Source organism: Nyctibius grandis, chromosome 2, assembly GCF_013368605.1.
Source record: "Nyctibius grandis isolate bNycGra1 chromosome 2, bNycGra1.pri, whole genome shotgun sequence".
In the NCBI taxonomy this organism is placed as follows: Eukaryota; Metazoa; Chordata; class Aves; order Nyctibiiformes; family Nyctibiidae; genus Nyctibius; species Nyctibius grandis.
The window spans coordinates 115,275,074-115,288,100 of NC_090659.1; the positions used below are offsets into that span (position 1 = coordinate 115,275,074).

General features: G+C 47.9%; 1 protein-coding gene across 5 annotated transcripts in view; it reads right to left on the bottom strand.

The window, feature by feature from the left end:
- AMOTL1 (angiomotin like 1) overlaps positions 1-13,027 on the bottom strand; it is an 88,757-nt gene that overhangs the window by 30,191 nt on the left and 45,539 nt on the right. For all 5 annotated transcript variants that reach the window (XM_068424982.1, XM_068424983.1, XM_068424981.1 and 2 more), the window contains one exon: positions 3,432-3,720. In XM_068424982.1, coding sequence (XP_068281083.1) covers positions 3,432-3,720 — 289 coding nt within the window. The remainder of the gene's footprint in view (positions 1-3,431; positions 3,721-13,027) is intronic.

Here is a 13,027-nt window from a genome sequence, read left to right on the forward strand (position 1 = left end):
TATTTCACACACATACAAGCCACTCCCCTAGATGCATAACATTAAAAGGTGCCATATGTAGACTAGTTCTCAGCTGACAACTCTCCACAGCTCCAAGAAGAAGATGACCTGTTGAACTGACAGTGACACTCCTTCTTGGGTGAACTACAAACTTAGTCAGATTATTCGGACTTTCTTTTTTGTTTTTTAAAGCAGGAGCTCCAGGAAGCCCCGTTACATTTCCCTAACCACATCTAGAAAAGCAGGTCCTTCCCCACCCTGCTGCTGCATGGCCAGACACCAACCATGTTCCCACCATGAGGACAGCACTCATAGAGGAACACTGCACAAGTCCAAACCTGTTTGAAATTCAGACTGAACTTTACTGTGGTTCAAAAAAAGTCAGTGAGTTTTATTTTTCCTCATATGCATAGCAACACAAGCTTGTGCAAAGCCTCATCAAAAGTCTGAACTTTTTTGAGAAAATCTGTTTCTTGTGAATTTTCAAGAATCAAAATGACATGTCGATTAGTTACTCCAGTAACAGCATTGTTCCAGCTACTTGATTCTGTTACAGCTTTTTCTTTAGATCTGTATGACCTCCACTAGCAAAAGTTTTCTCTTCCTGTAGGTAGTTAGAGGCTATATTCAAGCTACCTCACATTGCTCTCCTTGACCATTTAAGCAGACTGAGCTTCTCTCTCCTTGAAAGGAAGGTTTGGCTTAGTAAAAAACAATTTCTAAAGCACCTTTCCGAATTTTAACTACACAATCCCAACCAGACACTGTGCCCAGTTGGGTGCCCTGATACCTGCCGGTTCCTGCACCTTCCCTCTCCCGGGAGAGCCACTATCTGCAGGAGAAGATGCCTGCTCCAGAGAGCTCCTACCACAGCGAAGCAGATTTGCCGAGATGGCAGGGGGTTTACACAGCCCAACAGTCCTGCCCAATGCTGCTGGTTACCACAAGGGCTCTGCTCTATCCGTTATCTGCCATTATTTCCCAAAACACATCACCACACAAGTCTCCTGCAGCCCCAGAGGCAAAGATTTGCTGCAGGAAAAGAAAGAACTTCCACCAACGCTGAACAAAATTAAAGGAGAGCAGAAGAACAGCCATAAATTGTGTCGGCGTTTCTCAGCAGCTCTGGGATTTCCTTCCTCTTCTTCTAAGGAGGGGAAAAAAACAGTTCAGCCTCTTCTCTGCCTGATAGCTCCTAGAGCCAACCCACTCAAACAACCCACACACACGGCATGAGGAAGAGCCAGCCCAGCCTGGCAATTAAACTTCAGCAAGGTAACATCACCCAACAAAAAAACAGTAGGAAAAAAAAAAAAAAAAAGAGAGAAAGTAATGTTTTGCTTTTGCAAAAAAAGCTCAAAATAAAACGTGTACAACCCCTCTTCCTTTCCAACTCTTTTTAGGTAAGAAAACCAGACAAGTCATCACACAGCACATGGATTAATCACCACCTTGCACCTTTCTGCAAAAAAGTCTGTTCAGACATGACTGAGAATTTGACAACCCTCAGGGCTGATCTGGTCGTACAAATGCCCAGGGAGCCCTCCATGTCAAGCTGATTTTCTCTAATTTCTTCTCCTGTAATGAATAAAAGTGATGGGAGGGTGGCCCTGCCTAGAATAAACTTGTTACGCACAGACAAACAAGAAGTACTCCTCGTGACTCTTCCACTTCCAACAAGAGGGAAGAGTTTTCACACCCAAACTATGTAATTTAACTCACTCACGATTTCAGAGGTGATGTTCAGCTGAAACCGTGGGAACAGAGGAGGACCTGCCCTGTCCTTGTGTTCAAACAGAAAAAACAGCATGAGAGGGATACTGTGTGTTAAGGCTTTGGTTCAGGACATTTTCCTGAAGAAAGAACGCACTTGAGGATGTGTTTCACTTTAATACTCTGCTTACATTCCCCCAAAGTCAATGGGACTCGAGTCCATGCTCTGTTGACTGAAGTGAGACTTCAGCCCATGCTTGAATACCTTTCTGTTGGTGTCTGATGCAATCGATTCGCGGGGCATCCAAGATAAAGAGAGAGCCGTTTCCAAGAGTGTAAAAGGAAATTGGAATATTTTTAGGGCATCGCACTCAACTACCTTCTACTGAACAACACAGCTTTTGTAAAATTCATAGCTGGAATATTCCTTTTTGCCCACAAAGGCCACAGGGAAGTCAGTGTTAAAATCTTTGCAGACGTCTTCACAAATAGTTAATGTTGCTGCAAAAATTTCTCAACTAAGTTTAGGAAATTCTGTGAACAAACTCAACTCGTCTGGTTGCAGAGGAGGAGGCCGAAAAGACGACAGCAGCTAAAAAACAACAGGTCATTCTTCTAACCTGTTTGAACAGATTGTCACAGATTTTTGCCAAAACTGAGACTGGAACGTGATCTCTCAGAGCTTCCTCTTCTTCTGTGAAGGGTCTCTCCAAGAACACCCTGATCCCACACAGCACAGAAAAAAAACGAGCTCCTATTTAGACTCCTAAACTCAGATAGAAAAGACTTTCAGCCTAAGCCCACTTGTGTATAAGCAGTGGGAAGAGATAAATGAAACAGCAGTGTAGGATCCTAAATAACTCATTTGGTCTGGGCCCTTGGGACCCAAAGCCAGCAGATCTGGGGAGCATCTCTGCATTGCCTTCAGTGAGCTCCTCTCATTTTTAAGCAATTTCTACTTTGTTTGATTTGACTCTTCATCTTGTCACCCCAGGCAGCGTGCAAGACATCGCCCTGCTCCACTGAAAATGCCAGCTTGCATACAGAAAAGAAGGTGCAGGATTGCTTTGCAAAAGGGTTTTTGAACAAAATCTTTACCAAATGGTTCTTTCGGATAAGAGGGCAGTGCTTTTTGAACCAACATGTTCAAAGGTGGGTGTCTAACATCAGTTCTTAGAAACGCATAGAGCAGCCACTGAAAGCCTCTGAGACAACCAAGTTAATGCATTTCCAAATAACAGGCAACCCCACCGACAGCTGTTACACTTCCAAAGAGTGTGAAGCACCATGTGAGAGTATTGTGGTGGACAAGACCGTTCAGGACAGATGTGGCCATGCTCTTCAAACGCTCCTCACCCGCAGCTCTACCACCAGTGCAGATGGTGCAGGACCCAGCTGCACCAGGAGCAGACTCTGCCCATGGGAGACTTCCAGGGAAAGCTCTGGTGAGGCCGGCACAGAAGGATGGAAGGGGAAAGTCCCCAACTGAGAGATGTGTGATGGGCTGCCCCATTTTGCCCTAAAGGCAGGGGAGCCCAGAGGCCATGGGCACAGGATTACACTTCTGGGAGGCCACCATGGAGAGGTAACGGTTAGAGGTGGCCACTGGTGTGTCCCCGTTGCAGTAGCGTGACTATGAAGAACACCTTGGGGTACCTAAATGCAGGAGCATGAAGACAGTTGCCCTACATAGGCCCCATCCCCACCTCTCCACGTACCTTCTGCAGCTTGTCTGCCTTCTCGTAGTACCCCTCGAGCTCCTGCCGCAGGACGTGGTTCTCCTCGGAGAGCATCTCCACCATCTGCTGTGCCCGCTCCACGATGGCGAAGGCGTCGGGCGTCAGCTGCTGGCCCAGCGGCGTTGGCGTCGGCGGCTGGGCAGTGGCAGGGGCCGGCAGCGGTGGCAAGGCTCCCGGGAGTAGAGGGCCGGTGGCGGCGGTGGCCTGCGAGGACATGGGGCTGTGCTGCTGGGCCGGCGGCGCCGGGAAGGGCGGCTGGCATTGTCGGCTGCGAGGAAGCACACAGGGGGAGGCGTTAGAGCCGCGCGCCCTTGAAGTGCACACAGGAGCTTTCACCTAATGACTGCACGGTTTATCAACCGGGTTATAACTGTACGGTCGTGATTCCGGTCCTTAATCGCTCCTAAATACCAACAATCGCGGCAGGGACCGCGTAAATTGTCTCCTCGCCTGCTCTTGACAGTGATGTACACATCTGGCACGAGGGATAAAGGAAGCATTGACTTGAAACCAGCATTTTTGCCTAGGTGCGCAGCTAATATTTCAGCAGCCAGCCAGCCTCTCCCTGCCCCCCCTCGTCACAAACCCCACCGCTGCGAAGCGTAAGCCGGCGGGCTCGAAGGGAACACCAGGGATGCATTACTCACCCTTTGAACACCGCTCCCTGCCTGGAGCGAGACCAGCTGATCGGCCAAACGGGGAGGCGAGAGGAAGTGATGTGAGCAAAGCAGCGTCCTGAGCAGCTGTAGCAAGCGGCTAAGGGAAGGGCTGCCGCGAGGCTGCTGGAGGCACAGTCCCAGTCAATCACGGCGAGCCACGAGAGCCATCTTCCAGTGCGAGACCTCATTGTGTCACTCCCCGACTAACGGCATCCGTCACGCACCAGGCTCAGGTTGGGGAAGGATAAGCGAGTTGGCGGTGGACCTGCTCGTGGGCTCGGCTTTCTGATGGCGGGCGGCTCTTTAACCCACCTGAGCCACAATTTGCAATGGTTGGAGGATAACCCAGGAGGACATCTTAGCCCTGAGGGAAACTCTGGGGCTGGTGGCCAGGCGGGACCGGAGTCCCCCACTTCTGTCCTGAATTTCAGCCCTGTGAGCTCAAGAAAGGAGACTGCCCCTGTTTCAAAAGGGGGAAATACAGGCAGGGAGCAGCTCAAAGCTTGTCTGCATCGGATCCATCTCCATCCCTGCAGCCACCGCACAGGCAGCCTCAAAGCCTCGGCCAGGGTGTGCGGCCCCACACAGAGCCTTGCTGTGCACAGGCTGAGCCACTCCTCAGCCTAGATGCCAAAGTTGTGAAATTTCTACACCGCACTTGTCTAAGAGACTCAACCCAGACCACGTGGGACATCTGTGTCAGAGCCCAGTTTGGCTGGAAAATAAGCTGGCTGCTGGACCCCACCTGAAGTCCGCAATCAAGCATCTTCTGAAAGTTGTATTTTAGCTTAACCACCAGTTATCAGGCTTGCTGTAGCTATCGTTGCCTTTATTTCTGTACCCTACACGAGGCAGGAGACCTAACGAGCAGATGTATTTACCCCATTTGGCCTCAAAGATCTATGAATGCTATTTTCTAGACAGACGATTTTGTGCTATATAAATACATAATAAATATGATTACCGTTGTCTTCAGCACCTACATGGTTTCTCAAAGCAGGGTTTTCAAAAGCTCTCAGCATTGGCTTAATTCTGCTGATAATAACCTGTCACTGCCTTCAGCTGCAGCAGAACAAGATGAAACGCAAAGGCAATTTCAAAGCCCTGCCCTAAAAGTGAACAGCGCTGCTCTAACAAGCTTGTCCTCAACAAGCCACACAACAGTGAGGAAAGCCAGCAGTTTGGTCGTGTTTTCGGTCCAAACTAGAGGGAAACCAAATGGGGCTCTGCAAGCCCCCCAGACACAGTGCACACACAGCCCCGCGCTCCCATCCCGGCTCTCATGCTTTGCCCGATACGTCCACCATAGCATGGAAAGGCTCACTACAAGACATTGAGGTGCTGGAGCGAGTCCAAAGGAGGCCAATGAAGCTGGTGAAGGGTCTGGAGAACAAGTCTTATGAGGAGCGGCTGAGGGAACTGGGGTTGTTTAGTCTGGAGAAAAGGAGGCTCAGGGGAGACCTTATCGCTCTCTACAACTACCTGAAAGGAGGTTGTAGCGAGGCGAGTGTTGGTTTCTTCTCCCAAGTAACAAGCGATAGAACAAGAGGAAGTGGCCTCAAGTTGCGGCAGGGGAGGTTTAGGTTGGATATCAGGAAAAATTTCTTCACTGAAAGGGTTGTCAAGCATTGGAAGAGGCTGACCAGGGAAGTGGTGGAGTCACCATCCCTGGAGGTATTTAAAAGACGTGTAGATGTGGTGCTTAGGGACATGGTTTAGTGGTGGACTTGGCAGTGTGAGGTTAACAGTTGGACTCGATGATCTTAAAAGTCCTTTCCAACCAAAACGATTCTATGACTCTCATGAGAGCAGAGTAGAGAGGCAGAATCACCTCCCTCGACCTGCTGGCCACGCTGTTTTTGATGCAGCCCAGGATGCGCTTGGCTTTCTGGGCTGTGAGTGTACATTGCTGACTCACATCCAATTTTACATCCACCAGTACTCCCAAGTCCTTCCCCTCAGGGCTGCTCTCAATTCCCTCATCCCCCAGCCTGTACTGATACTGGGGTTGCCCCGACCCAGGTGCAGGACCTTGTACTTAGCCTTATTGAACCTCATGAGGTTCACATGGGCCCACTCCTCAAGCTTGTCCAGGTCCCTCTGGATGGCATCCCATCCATCAGGCATGTCAACCGCACCACTCAGATTGGTGTCCTCTGCAAACTTGCTGAGAGTGCACTTGATCCCACTGTCTATGTCATTGATGAAGATATTAAATAGTATCAGTCTCAGTACGGACCGTTGAGGGACACTACTCATTCCTGGCTTCCACAGGGACGTTGAGCCATTGACTGTAACTCTCTGAACGTGGCCATCTGGCCAGGTCCTTACCCATCTAACAGTCCACCCATCAAACCCATATCTCTCCAATTTAGAGGTAAGGATGTTGTGGGGGACTGTATCAAAGGCCTTACAAGAGTCTAGCTAGATGTTATCCATAACTCTTCCCTCGTCCACTGATGCAATCACTCCACCATAGAAGGCCCTTAGATTAGTCAGGCACTCTTTGCCCTTGGTGAAGCCATGTCGGCTGTCTCTAATCACCTCCCTGTCTTCCAAATGTTTCCACGCAGCTTCCAGGAGGATCTGTTCCATGATCCTACCATTTCTTAAGAAACGCTACAAAGTTTTATCTGTCACTGCTGGTGAAAGCTCTGCCCGCACCGGCCCCTGCTCACCCATCCCGTGCTGCAGCACGTACCACAGTGGCAACACAACAGCACAGAGAAGGGGGAGAAAGGAAACTACAGCAGCTACACAAAAAAAAAAACAAACCCTCACCAAATGCCACGCTAGCTGGAGCCAAAAACCATCCCACCCCACCAGAGGAGAGGATGATGCTACAGCTCTTTCCTCTGTGCTGACTGCAGTGACTTACTGCAGTGACTTGCTGCAGTGCTCGACATCACCTTAGGAGGACGGGGAGCATTCCAACAGGGAGCATATCATTTTGGTTCAGGGTGTTAGGCTGCCTTGCTCTGGCATTTGTCATCAGAAAGGAAAGGAGCGTGTACGCCTCAGGCTAACTTTCTGTCTGGTGCATCTGCACTGTGGCCTTCAGATGGTGCTCAGCAAAGCCTGGGGCTGCAAAGGGAAGAACGTCACGACCTCCCCTGAAATCCCCTCAAAGCAACAGGCCCAAGGTAGCCCCAGAGCTCCTGGACACTGGCACTGGGTTAAGATGCTGCTCCCTGCTCATCTGCCTTTGGAGTTTACTGCCTCGTCAGCCTCACCACTTCTGTCTGCCACTAGGATCTTGCAGCAGGATGCCCTGGGGGGGGTCACACTGACCTAGGGGGCTCATTTTACCTTCCTGAGACCAAAACCATGTCTCCTAGCAGTACCTGGTGACCCGAGGCCGTGGGAGCCAGTGAACCCGGTGCCAAGCTGCTCTGCAAATCGCAAGGACAGCCCGCCATGGGCACAGCTCTCACACGATCCCCACAGTGCCCCTTTCTTTCTGGGGCACCAACACATATAACCCAGCAAGGGACCTTGCACCTATCGCAAGACTGGAATTATTTTTTGCTCGAAAATCTAAACAATAAGAACAACATGAGCGAGGGATGTCACTCACGATGCAAAAGATGCTCCACAAGCATGTGCGAACACAGCGAAGCACGCGGCACCTCCTCAGCCCTGCTGACAGCCAGCCTGCACTTGCGTGTTTTACCGCGGCAATTAATTCAACTAAGTGTGAGTTTGTTTGTCTTTACCAAAATAAAGGCCACAGCTGATTTTATGCAAGTAAAAGCCCATCTGTCTGGACACAGTTATACCGCTACAAAGACACAGATTTGCTACAGGTACAGATTTTCTCACGTCTTTAAGGAAATAGCTTACAGCAATATCATTAAATTGATATCTCAATCTAAACAGTGGAGATATAGCAATTTCTCTTTTTCTTAACGAAGCAGTACAATCTTTGGTCGCAGATACACCCTTTAAATGCTTGCAGAAACTCTTGACACCGTACTTTAGGGAAATTTCAACCTCCCATCAATTTAACCTTTCACGTGTACTTCAGTCTGTCTAGCTTTACGCTACAGAGGGAGGAGAGATCCCCGGGGTCTCCATCTTCTTGAACTGCAAACCACTTATTGAGCTACTAAAGACTTACACCCTGTAGCAGCAGCCAGGCACCAGAGCCTCAAGAGCCAGGGCCACAGGAGGGATTCTCCAAAGTGTTTTCCAGCTTGGGAACTGAACAGGCACAATCGACATTACGCCTTTTGAAGTGCGGCTGTTCAACATAATGAACACTTTTCTGACTTTCCTTTTACTCGTTTAATCTGTCCCAATTTTATTCTGACTAAGGCAACTGTAAAATCTCTGAGCGTATATGCAACAAAATCAACACGGCAATTTACATTAACAAATCAACACTTGTAGAAATAGGAGAGTTATAACATCAGCTTAGTCCACATCCAACCTCTCACGTAAAGCTCCAAAGAAATGAAGCAATCAGGATTATCCTGAGCTGCTTCAGGCTTAGTAAAGAGTGACATTCTCAAAATGCTTCTACTGTATTTTACACATTGATCTTACTCTGCATTAGAGCAGGTTAAAATCTTCCAGCCAAACACATTTTCATCGAAAATTGTCCTTCTTAAAAGCATGAAACTGTGGGACATTATGAGTTTTGGATATCTCTGTAACACTTCAGCTACACTTCTATTGAAAACATATTTTTTGTTGACATTATTGTAGAAGTAGGGCTCGTGTATACTTCTGCAATGCAACGTAAAGAAGAAAAAAAAAAGAAAAAAATAAGGAAATCAGATTTTAGAATAGGGAGCACCAGGGAGGCAGTGAGCTTTTAAAGGGCTACCATGCCAGGGTCACCAGACTGCACGCTCTCTTTTAAGTGATGTACAGCTCGCAATATAAATAATAGCTTGCTATATATAGCTTGCAAGTCAGTGTCTTCAGCAAAATACTTGACCATGGACCTCACTTTCATAAGAATTCAGCAAGGCCACCCAAGCCCCCAAATTTAGGCATGGTCTTAACACACCTCTTATACTGGAACCCCTGGGAGCAAAAATGACCATCACAGAGGAATTTCGGGGGAATTTGTAGTCTTATGTAGGAATAAGAAACCCTGAAAGGACAATAATGATAAAGTCCACTTACTGTTGACCACCAGGAAATTGTAAATACAGAAGAGCTACTGCCTGGTAAAGCAGGGCAGAATTGGGAAGTAATAAAACAAAAATACCTATAAGTGTTCTGGAAAGGAAAGTCCACTTCTGCCCTGCTACAGGTACAATGCAGCTCTCCTCTATGTAGGGAGGGAGAGTGGTCAGTGGAGGAAGGACTTTGTTTCCAACATATCATGGCATTTACATTCATAATTAAAATGCCCTCCTCTAACCTATTCAGCTCATCTCTCTCTGAATGCTCTGCCTTCCTTTGCCTCTAGGGCAGACTGGTCTACATCTCTTGAAGATTCTCCCCAAGGGATTTCACCTCACAATTTCACACATCCACTGTGGATGCTCTAGCTGAGCTTTTACCTTACAACGAGATTAAAAAGTGCGTGAAAGGTGCTTATTCCTGCCCATTGACCGGGAGCCTTGAGTCTGGATACTGACCTCAGACCCAGGTGTCTACCTGACTTCAGCTATGATTTCTGCAGTCACGAAGCAGACTTCAAGTGCTATATTTTGTAGCTGTGAATAACGTAGAGGAATCGGTATTGTCACCATGTGGGAAAAAGACAGGATCCTGGGGAAGTCAGTAAGCCCAGCCTGATGGTCATGATGCAAGGAAACACAGTTATAAACCCATCACTAAATGCTGATACAGCCAGAAATGGGAGAAAACTTTCCATAGCCAAAACACAGCCCTCATGGTACCCTCTGGCTTATGCAACAGTTGCAGCACCTTGTAAACACAAAGGTTTATTTCAAAACGATTTTGCAGACTTGGACTCACATCTTCAGAGATCACTAATTTGTTCGTGATGTTTGTTAGTGCTGGGAAGACTTGGCCTGGCTTCTTCGGGGGATGATTCTATTAAGATTTGCATGGCAAAATTATCATCTGAAAAGACACACACTGTATTAAACATAGCGTCTGTCATTAAGAGAGGGGCAGGATATTGTATTTGTTCACAGGTATCCACACTCAGAACAGATACTCTTTCTAAAGCCCAGCTGATGTTCAGCAAAGGAAGAGGTGCCTTCATCAACCTCTGTGCTCCTAGAGGAACCAACCAGGATAATAACACAGAGGGTAAAGAGAAGTGACACGGGCATCACCCAAGCTGTGGGAAGGGCTTCATTTCTCTTTCATTTATTTTAATGAAGGCAGATTAGACCAGAAGGAGATGATACAAAGCTCTTCTGCAGGGCTGCCAGCATCCACATCAGCTGGAAGCACAGCCTTTGACCCATGCTTGCGCTTGGGCTGTCCTCACAGAAAAACGCCAGCAGAAGTCAGCTTGGGTGTGACATCCCTTGGCTTGGCCACCCTGCCAGCACGCCCGCCTGCCTGGGGTGTCTCGGGGAGGAGAAGGAGCTCCTTGTAGTCCCCTCAGAAGCCACAGACATGTGGTTGAATGAGTAAATATCAACAGGTTGTCTGAAAACAGCAGTAATGTGTGTGGGGGGTTAGTACACAAATAACCAGAGAAGCCACAGTCTATTCCAGCAGTTAAATACAGGCTTCTACATCCAGGCAGGGTGGAATTTTACGAGGCACATAAAAAACTGGGATATCTTTAAAAACAGCCCAGATTTATTCTTCGGTTGCATGCTGTCTTTTAAAATGCATGGATTCAATCAGAATTAAAAGGCGCCTGCATGATTGACTTCTGCCTGTAGCCATGAATGAAGTCCCCTCACCAAGCGATGGTGTTTCCAGTCAAGGCTTCATTTGCATTATACACTCTTTTTATTAACAGTGCAAAGAAAGAAATCATTCCGGATAAAAGACACCAGGATCTGACATGGGCCACTGGGAGCAATGAAGAGGATTCATTGCACTGAGTGATCTGGATCGCTGCCTAAGCAGGGCATGGGGAAACAATATGGACTTGAGCAGGTCCAAGTTCATCCACCCAGGAATAAATACAAAAAGCTACAGCATAAGAGTGGGAAATCCTACCCTGGGCTGTGACTATCCTCACATGCCTGACCGGGTAACAAGCTGGATGGGGAGCTCCCAGGGTGCCAACGTCTGAAACGGCAAGTGTTAATGGACTACGTAAGGAGGAACAGAGTCACCTTGCAGAGGTGATATTATATCTGATTAGCCTCTGGTTCAGCTGGTACTGCAACTGTGTCCAGGTGGGCCTTCCACAGTGAAAAAAGGGTTTTTGACAACAGTGAAATAATTAAGGGGCTCTTGGCTCCATCTGTTAAAAGCATTAAAGGACCGATAGCACAGGGCTCCTCGCTGTATCTGACAAACATATGGCAAAATCCCAACTGGTAACTAGAAAATACAGGCTAAAACTAAGATGCAGATCTGTGCCAGAGATGGCAATTAGCTAGTGGAACAAGTCTGTAAAGGCCGTGATGGACTCTCCAGACGGAGAGTGTTATAATCACCAGGACTGAATGTTTCACAAACTGGAATTAATTCACGGCGTTGTGCTAAAGACTAAACTAGATTATTTCCAAGCCCTTTTACCTGACAAGCTGTGATTCCCTGAATATGCACCTAAGGAAAGTTAGCAAAGACACCATTTAGGAATAGCTGCACATCTAGGAAAGGAAAGGTTTTGTAAAGATGATTACACTTGGCCAACTTAAAGCATGCAGAAGTCGAGAGTCAGGGCCCCAAGCATCATGCAACTGGCTTAAGAATATTGATATTTTAAAACAGGAACCAATAACAGCTCCTTTTTATTTGCCTTCTGTTTTTTTTGCCTTTTAAGCTTCAGGGTTCAAGCTCTGCCCTGCAATCGTGATGTCCATAAAGCAGTGGTCACTAAGTCTAATTTATACAAATGCTGAGATTACCACAGCATCATATGACTCTAGGAGGTCTTCAGGACAATACCAAATATCTTGAGATTTACAGTAAAGTTGCGAGATTTCACCACGGTCATTATAAAGGCAACGTTCCCTTTAAAACCAGCCATGTGCAAGAAAAAAAAAAGCCAAACCAAAAAAGCAAGTTAAGCAGCAGCTGCAGTTATCCTGTCTCCTTCAACAGCTCCCTGCCAGCTTTCCAGCCACATTTCCCTCATCACAGACGGACTGGGGGGGAGTGGGGGATTGGTGACCCTACAGGTCTTTTCCATCCCAGGTATCTGTGGGTGCTTCCTCTGGACTGATGCAGCTCTGTGCTTCTCTCTTTTCTGGAAGGCGGAAGTCTTTTGCACAGTCCCTGGCCAGAGGATGCCTGGATGGGGAACAGATATGGGCAGGACAGAAGGGAGGAGATGCTGGGATATATGAGATTCCCATCTGACCACAGGCAAAGCTCTGTTTCCATTAGCTTCTTTCCCAGGCCCTCCCGATGAGATGAAAGCTGGAATTTCTCACCTTGCTTGCTCCTCTAACAGAAAAAACAGCCTCTCCAAACCCTACTCTTCCATTAACCTTAATGAAACCGGGTAGTCCCCTACCTCAACCTCTCTTATCAAGGTCCTCCACCCCAGCCAGATGGCTGGCTGCAAGCCTGCCCAGAGCCCAGGTAAGGGCAGAAGCAATGAGCAAGAGCAGAGGCACAGGTTAGCGCTTGGGAGCAACCAGCAGTGTAACACAGCCCCTGGCTCTCCTCCAGCAGTGCTCAGGGGCTGCTGTCCAGACAAGTCCTCCAGCAGAGATGGGGCTGACATCCCCAAAGAGGTAACCTGCCTTTACCCTCTCCATAGAGAGGAATATTTGGGGCAGAGGCATTTTGTGAAATTGCATTTTAACCATGCTCGCTCCAGACCTGGGCAAGCACATCCTGCGA